The 9143-nt window shown below is 35.4% G+C and overlaps 1 protein-coding gene across 2 annotated transcripts in view; it reads right to left on the minus strand.

Annotated features, from left to right (window-relative positions):
• Positions 1–9143, minus strand: part of USO1 (USO1 vesicle transport factor) — a 111197-nt gene that overhangs the window by 90038 nt on the left and 12016 nt on the right. For both annotated transcript variants that reach the window (XM_012650985.1, XM_012650984.1), the window contains exons 2-3: positions 5322–5408; positions 5176–5240 (exon numbers count right to left, since the gene is read on the minus strand). In XM_012650985.1, the coding sequence (XP_012506439.1) occupies positions 5176–5240; positions 5322–5408 (152 nt within the window). The remainder of the gene's footprint in view (positions 1–5175; positions 5241–5321; positions 5409–9143) is intronic.

Here is a 9143-nt window from a genome sequence, read left to right on the forward strand (position 1 = left end):
AATTTTGAGGCGCATCTTTTAAGAGACTATTGAGAAACTAGTGGTAGAAGGGAACTTCTGCAACACGATAAAAGGCATCTGTGAAAATCCTGCAACCCAACATCATATGTAACGGTGAAAGACTGAACGCTTTCCCCCTAAGGTAAGGAATGAGATAGTGATGCCCCCTCCTCTCACCACCTCTGTCCAACATTGACTGGAGGTTCTAGCTAGAACAATATGCAAGAAAATGGAATATTAAATAAAAGGCATTTTGGAAAAGTACAAGTAAAACTATACCTATTCACAGATGACATAATCTTGTATATAGAAAATCTTACAGAATTCATTAAAAAACTATTAGAACTAATAAATTCAGCAGAGTTGTAGGATGCAAGCTAAATATACAAATATCAATTCTATTTCTACATACTAGCAATGAACAATTAGAAAATGAAATTAAGAAAATGATCTCATGTAAATAACATCAAAAAGATTCAAATACTTTGGAATAAATTTTACTAAAGTACAATACCTGTACACTGAAAACCAGAAAACACTGTTGAAAGAAATTACACAAGATCCAAATAAATAAAAAGATATCCTTCGTTCATGGATAGGAAGAGGTAATATTGTTAAAATGGCAATATACCCCAACTTGATTTACAGATTCAACACAATCCCTATCAAAATTCTAGCTGTTGTTTTTGCAGAAATTGACAAGCTAATCATAAAAGCCATATGGAAATGCAAGGATCCAGAATAGCCAAAACAATCTTGAACAAGAAGAACAAAGTTGAAGAACTCACATTTCCTAATTTCAAAACTCACCAAAAAGTTACAGTAATCAAGACTGTGTGATAAGGATAGACATGCAGATAAACAGAATAGAACTGATGGTCCAGAAATAAACAGTAACATTTATTTCAATTGATTTTCAGCAAGAGTCAAGACTGTTCAATGAAGGAAGAAAAATCTCTTAAACAAATGGTATTGGGTCAACTAGATACCCACATGCAAAAAGAATGAAGTTGGTCCCCTATCTCACACTATATACAAAAATTAACTCAAAATGGATAAAAGACCTAAAAGAGCTAACCCTATAAAACTCTTAGAAGAAAACATAGGTGTAAACCTTCAAAATCTTGGATTAGGCAATTATTTCTTGGATACGACATCAAAAGCACAAGCAGCATGAGATAAAAGAGATAAACTGGACTCCATCAAAATTAAAAAACTTTTGTGCTTCAAAGGATACTATCAAGAAAGTGAAAAGACAACCTATGGAACTGGAGAAAATATGTACAAATCATTTATCCGATAAGGGACTTATATCCAAAATATACATACGACCCAGCAATATGAAAGACAAGTAATCCAATTAAAAATGAATAAAGGATTTGAATAGACACTTCTCCAAAAAAGATAGACAAATGACCAATAAGCACTTGAAGAGACGTTAAACATCATTAATCATTAAGGAAATGCAAATCAACACCACAATCAGAAAGTAATATTAAGAAATACCACTTTATACTCACTAGGATGGCCATTAAAAAAAGGGACAATAACGAGCATTGGTAAGGAGGTGGAGAAATTGGACCTTCATATACTGTTGGTGCAAATGTAAAATGGCATAGGCCCTGTGGAACAGAGACTGGCAATTCCTCAACAAGTTAAACATAGAGTTATCCCATGACCTAGCAATTGCACTCCTAGGTAAATACCCAAGAGAACTGAAAACATACGTTCATACAAAAACCAGTACATGAATGTTCATAGCAACATTATGCAAAATAGTCAAAAAACGGAAATAACCCAAATGTCCAACAATTGATGAATGGGTAAACAAAATGTGGTATATCCACACAACGGAATATTATTTAGCAATAAAAAAATGATGTATTAATACATGTTACAACATGGATGAACCTTAACATGTTATGCTAAGTGAAAGACGCCAAACACAGACCACATTATTGTATGATTCCATTTATATGTAATGTCCAAAATACTAAAATCTATAGACAGAAAGTAGATTAGTGGTTGTCAAGTATGGGGGTTGAGGGGGAAATACAGAATGGGTACAGTTGGTGGATATACGGGTGTACGATGCAATGTTCTGGAATCAGATAGTGGCAATGGTTGCACGACTTTGTGAATATACCAAAACCACTAAAATACACACTTTAAAACGGTGAACTGTAAGATATACAAATTATATCACAAGTAAAAGAAAATAAATAAAAGTACCGAGGCGTCATGGCTTGGAAATATCAGTGAGAGACAACTTTTGGGCCCTGAGTACAGGAGTTAGAAGAATGAGCAGTCTCTCTTTAAGATGGTTAGGCAAGCAGACCCACAGCCAGGTGGAGTTTCAGGCCAGGCCACGAAAGGAAATGTGACTTTCTTTGATGTAGCTGAGGATGAAGAGGATTCAGTGGAAGGATTCTCCGTGTTAGTTACATAGGCCAGGAAAAGCAGCATGAAACAGTAATGAGGTTGAGAGCACGTGGAAAGAGAAGTGGCTGCAGAACACAGACGTCTGCATTTAATGAAGTTTAAAAAACCGTCAGAACATTTTGAAAACAGAGGACAATAGGGTGAGTATCACAGGCAAATGGAAAGGGAATCTAGCACAAGAAAGGGAATAAAACACAAGAAGGATCACAGAAGTTTTGCTTTTTTATTGTCTAAGAGTCACAATGAAACACTCAGCAGCCCCTGACATAATTATTTGTTCACATATTCACAAGGCTGTGTGGTACACTCTACTCCTAAGTATGGTGTCTGGCCCACAGTGAATGTGCAATAAAATTCTTAAAATCTATTACTTAACCTTTATCAAGAGTATCTACACATTTATTTTCTGCTGTTTAGTAAAAATAACAATAAAGATGCCCTTACATTAAGAGGTCGCATTCTATTTTCCACACTGAGATGTTAGTCCTTTCATTACTGACTTTTTATAAACCTCAGTGAGGAAACGCACATTGGTCGAACACACACATGGAATAGAAAAGGAAGATTGTAAGTAGGCGTACTGGTCACACTCATCTGCAGCCTTGCTTTTCCCAGCTTTTCTGAAGGCCGCCCACCCACATGCCTTGGCTCATGACCCCTTCCCTCCATTTTCAAAGCCAGCAACAACAGGTTGAGTCCTTCTCCTATCGCTGTACTCTGATCTCTTTTGTCTTCCTGTTCTATTTTTTTGTTTGTTTTCTTATTTTTTTTTTTAAGGATGTTTATCCTGTTCTACTTTTAAGGACCTTTGTCCTTAAAAGCAACATTGGGTACCTGGATAATCCGGGATAATCTTCCCTTCTTAAAGTCCTTAATTTAATTCACATCAGCCAAGTCCCTTTTGCAATCTACGATAACATTCACAGGTTGTGGTGATTAGGATATAGACATCTTTGGTGGACCATTATTCTGCCTACCACAGTTATCTACTATGATGTTAATAACACAAACAGTCCTAACACATCCAATGCATTAGGTTTTGAAAAGGTAGTCAATGTGGATTACACTGTCTGTGAAGAAGAAGAAAGGTCTTGACTTAACAAGCAGCTGTGAACTGCTGAAATATAATTGAAAAAGAGGCCATGAAGTTAGACAGATCTTTAAAAAGCTTGTATTCTTTGCTTTGTTTGAGCAACTTGGACTTTACACTGCACCAAACTGGCGAGATGCATTGAATAGGTGAGTTACAGAAGATTTGCATTTAAGAAAGACAATTCTTGCAATATACAGACTGAATTGGAAGTACAAAGAAATCAGAGGCAAAGAATAGTTTGGAGGTGGTGGTGATTTTAATCTATGTCCAAAAATCTGATACAGCTCCCTTCAAAAAGTAGAACCTAATTCTCCTCCCCTTAAGCATAGACTATACTTATTAACCTGCTTCTAATAACTACAAGGGGGGGGGCGGGGCACTGATAGTATGTGACTTCTGAGACTCAGTTATAAAAGGCATTGTGGCTTTCTCTTTGTTCTCTGTCTAGGATCATCTGCTCTAGGAGAATGCCACATCACGTCACATCATGAAGATGCTCAGGCAGCCCTTTAAAGAGAGCAACATAGTAAAGAATCGAGGCCTCTTGCCAGGAGCAATGTGAGTGAGCCATCCTGGAATCAGACCCTCCAGCCCCCCGGTCAAACCTTCACATGACTGCAGACCTGGCTGATGTCTTGACTGCAACTTCACGAGACCCTAAGCCCACCTAGCTAAGCCACTCCCCAATTCCTGGTCCCCACAGAAACTGAGATAACCAATATTTCTTATTTTGAATCACTAACTTTTGAAGTAATTTGTTACACAGCAAAAGATAACTAAAACAGAGACTATGAAAATGGTTTAAGTGATTGATACAGAGAGCCAGAACTAAGGCCAATAAAGGAAATGGAGAGAAAAACATGGATTCCAGCTGTTTTTTGGTCTGTGAAGGCATAATGGGCTTAGGAGAAGGATGAGTTCAACAAGAATCCTCCAGCTTCTGGCTTGAATGGAAAGGTGCTACTGACTGGGATAACTCAGGGCAAAAAGCAGGTGAAGGGAGCAGCGAGGAGATAGGAGCAGGAGAACCAGAGATAAACTGGCTTCTAAACAATCTGAATATAAGATTTCTATGAGAGATCCTGATAGGGTAGAAATGTCTGATGAGCAACTAAACCTTGTAAGACATTCCACTAGAGGTGAGATTTGAAAGCTATCCATGCATAGTTATTATAATCAAAGATGGAGATAAAAATCTCCTAAAGAGTTAGAAATAGGCCAAATGATCTTTCTCTTAAGACATGATCAGATTTAACATTTCACTCTTATTAGTGCAGTTTATTTTCCCTAAAAAAGCAAGTCTGGATAACTGATATACCATAACATGTATACTATATTATACTATAATATAGTACATGTAAGTGAATATCCAAACATCTATTTGCCCAGTTCAAAGTCAAAATCTCAAGTCTTTAATTAGAAGTTACTTCATCTCATTTTTATATGTCTGTCCTAATGCTCAGCACAGTGGCTTGCATCTAGTTAGTGTCCAATAAATATTTATTGAAATGACAACTCAAAGTAAAAACTTAATAGCTTAAATATGTTAATAACTTCTGGAATAGTGATGCTGACTCTAAAACAAATTAATTAAAAGTTCAAGAAAAATTAGGGAGCAAAATCATTAAACAGAGACTTACCGATCGGTTTGTAAAACATGGATAAGATGTTCCATAGCTTGGATACCTACTTCCAAGCGGTACTTCTGCACATAAAAATGGAAAATGTTAGTAAAGTAATTAACATCCAATTTAAGAAAACTAATACTTTATAAAGTGTTACAGACCTTAGATAATGATTTGAGAGCACGCACGGCATTTCTTCGATCATCCAATAAAGTAGATGAAGCTACTCTGTCACAAAGCTTTTGAATCTGCCATGGAAAAAATAAAATAGCATTAAAAGAATAAAAAGAAAAAAGAAACCATGAAGTTTTTATCCCCAAAATTTATACCATTTAATTTTGAAAAAAAAATCAGCAAATGGGACGTTGTGGAAATGGCCTCTCACAAATCTAAATATCTATTTAGGTAATATTATTATCTCATTACACAGATCAGATTTTTTGCAGAGACTTGCAAAGAGGGAAGGGGTAAAAGAGAAGCCAACTAAAATAAGTCGTATAAATTGAGGAATTAAGAGAAATCATTAGTAAAATCAGGACTTTCTAAGCGTGCCATAATATGCTTTTCAAACATGACATAATATGACTGCTTGAACCAAGAGAGCAGTGTACTCCAATATGATTATGATACATGACAGAAAGTTATTTAAAATTTTTTTAATAATAGTTTACATCATAATTTAATCCTAACATTACCACTATATATTTGAAAAAGTCAAAACTGTATATCAAACTTTTAAAGTTTGAAGTGTGCCTCAAAATCTGCAAGTATAAAATGTTCCTATTATAAAATAATTTGTAGGGATTAAATTTTGGAACATCATTTACGATAGGAAAAAACAGGAAACAATTGAATTGTTCTTAACTTACTTTTGTTTAGTAACATTTTTCAACAAGAGAAAAAAAGCTAAATCAATTGTGGTATATTTTTTGGTGACATTATCATGCAACTATTCAAAGAATGAACTGTACTGACATGAAAATATCATGATACAATAAATAGTGAGGGGAAAAAAGCATGCTGTAAAACTATATGCAAATTATGGGTCCACTGAAGCAAAAGTACCAAACTGTGTGCATAAAATTGCATTAAGGAAAAATCTGGGGCCTGGCATCTTTCAACCTTTCACATGATTCATGGTTGAGAATAAATAACAAGCTGGGTGTGGTAGTTCATGCCTGTAATCTTAGCACTTTGGGAGGCCAAGGCAGATCACCTGAGGCCAGGAGTTTGAGACCAGCCTGAGCAAGAGTGAGACCCTACCTCCACAGAAAATAGAAATATTAGCCAGCACATGCCTGTAGTTTCAGCTACTCGGAAGGCTGAGGCAGGAGGATCGCTTGAGCCCAAGAGTTGGAGGTTACAGTGAGCTATGATGATGCCACTGCACCACTGCACTCTAGCCAGGGTGACAGAGTAAGACCCTGTATTAAAAAAAAAAAATTGGAAACCTAAAACTGTAAAACTTTTAGAAGAAAACACAGGAGAATAGGAGAAAAACTGTGCGACTTTTAATTAAGCAAAGACTTCTGAGATGCACACTAAGAGCACAATCTACAAAAGAAAAATGTAATAAACTGGACTTCATCACTCCTGCTTTTCAAAAGACACTATTAAAGAGAATGAAAAGACAAGCCATAGACTGGGTAAAAATATTTGGAAAACGGCTGGGCCCAGTGGCTCACACCTGTAATTCTAGCACTTTGGGAGGCCGAGGTGGGAGGATCACTTGAGGCCAGGTTGAGACCATCCTGAGCTACATAGTGAAACCTCATCTCTACAAAACACAGAAAAATTAGCTGGGTGTGGTGGCTCACGCCTGCAGTCCCAGCTACTTGGGAGGCTGAGATGGGAGTATCACTTTGAGGCCAGTCTGAAACCAGTCTGGGCAATATAGCAAGACCCCATCTCAAAAAAAAAATAAATAAAATAATATCACTCTTGAGTGAAGAATTAAGGAATAATTAGTGAATTAAAGGATAAGTAGTTCATCAGACAACATGAGGAAGGAAGGAATTCCAGGAACAGAAAATTATTTCTTACTTTATAATTTCTTACACATTTTTAATATAGTATTTTATATTTAGACTAAGAAAACTGCTCTATTTGAGTTTTTAAACTTTATCATTTATGAATCAATTTTAATTTACATATATATTCACACGTATAAATATTCTATTAAAATAATGCACCAACGGAGGCCACCTAAAATATAAAAACTTTCCCTCTCACAATAATTTTAAATGCCTGTTATCTCTGGCAATAATGACTGATTTAAAATAATGTGGAAAAAAATAAGAATATCCAAGAGTAAACTATTAACTAAAAAAGATTTATTTCTTATTTCAATAGGCTCTGATTAATAAGCAAATCACTAGTTTTTTAGGTAGCTGCAAAATGTACTTTAAAAATATTAAAATTAATCACTAAAGTGTACTGTTTATACATACAAAAATGAAATCCAGTCATTCCTGAGTTGGGATGCATATTTATCAAGACTATTTTTAAGAACATAAATATGCTTTTTATCTATTAAACTTGGACATGTTTTTTTAAAATATGATGAATCACTCTTGTTCTCAAACAAAATATGTTGAGTTTTAATGGCAAGTACATATTCTTCTCAACTGGGGATTTTAATTAGAATTTTCTCATTAGTGACTTAAAACAACTAAGCTCAAATCAGTCAACCACAATGTAAACCAATGAGAGTCAAAGGTGAATATAATAGATATTTATCTATTAATAGCACTATTAGAATGAATTATTTCAGATACCTTCTGTCAGGCTCCAAAATGAACTTTTCATTTTAGTGATTTCTGGTGGTAATCTAAAATTAGTTACATGCTTCTTTGTCTTCTTAAACCAAGAATATCATTATAATTATAAGCTTTCTTAGCATATAAACCTAAATCCTCTCTTATATGATATAGAGGGTATCTTACATAGTAAATGAAGAAATAAGAGGCTTTGTATAGCATCTGGCACCTGTGAGTCCTCGGTTAGTAAACTTTATCATTACCAAGCTTCTTATGACTTCTTATTATTATTCTATCCTACAGGCTTTTGGCTATCATTTCTACCATATATATCTCTAACAGACCATCCAAATTTCACAGATTTAATTTGCTACAGAGTGAGATATTCAACAATTAATTAGATAGTATACTGTCTGCAACCAAAAATTACTAAGGTTTGAAATCGAGATTAAGTACATGGACCTTGCAACTTATACTCTTGCTGTCTGGAGGCGTTCCTACCTCCCAATATTCCCGATGGTTGAAGTTTCTGGAAAAGTGATGTCTCCATAAGAGAGTATTATGTTGCTACTCTTTACAGACAACTGAAACCAAATGAAAGGAAAACATATCACAGTTGTTCCAAACCCTACAAAGACTTAGCCAGGTTTTAGTCCAAACACAGGTTTGTATTTCTGTTGTTATTTATCAAAAAAAAATTTTGTAGCACAAGTGTGCTTAATTTCTATTCAGAAATTACAGATCTCAAAGACTATTATTCCATTTATTCTCTACTTGAAAATGCAGTATAATTGCGCTCCATTGTCCGTTCTCTCCTGGACCATCCCAAGGAGCAGAACTACTCTACCACAGGGACTGCCTACTAGCTCGGACTTTTATTAGAGAAAGACACAAAGTTTTATCTTGGCTAGACAACTGTTTTCTGGCCTCTATTACAGCAGCTGAACCAATGCCCAAACTAATAAGCTCATGTTACAGAAGAAATTAAGGCAATGCACCAGAAAATACACTGCCGGTTTGGTAGCAGAGTCCAGAATCTAAGTGAGCTACAGATGTCTCACTCCAAAGTCTACACTCTTTCTCCTATGCAGAGAAATATGAGTCTGAGTATCCGTTGCAAACTACAGGCACTACAAGATTTTTGTTGGTAAAAAAGGGGCCATAACAATGCAGTCCCTGTGAAAAGCTTCACTTGCACAACTGTCTACTAAGGACCTTGACAAG

Source organism: Propithecus coquereli, unplaced genomic scaffold, assembly GCF_000956105.1.
Source record: "Propithecus coquereli isolate 6110/MARCELLA unplaced genomic scaffold, Pcoq_1.0 Scaffold343, whole genome shotgun sequence".
NCBI classification, from domain to species: Eukaryota; Metazoa; Chordata; class Mammalia; order Primates; family Indriidae; genus Propithecus; species Propithecus coquereli.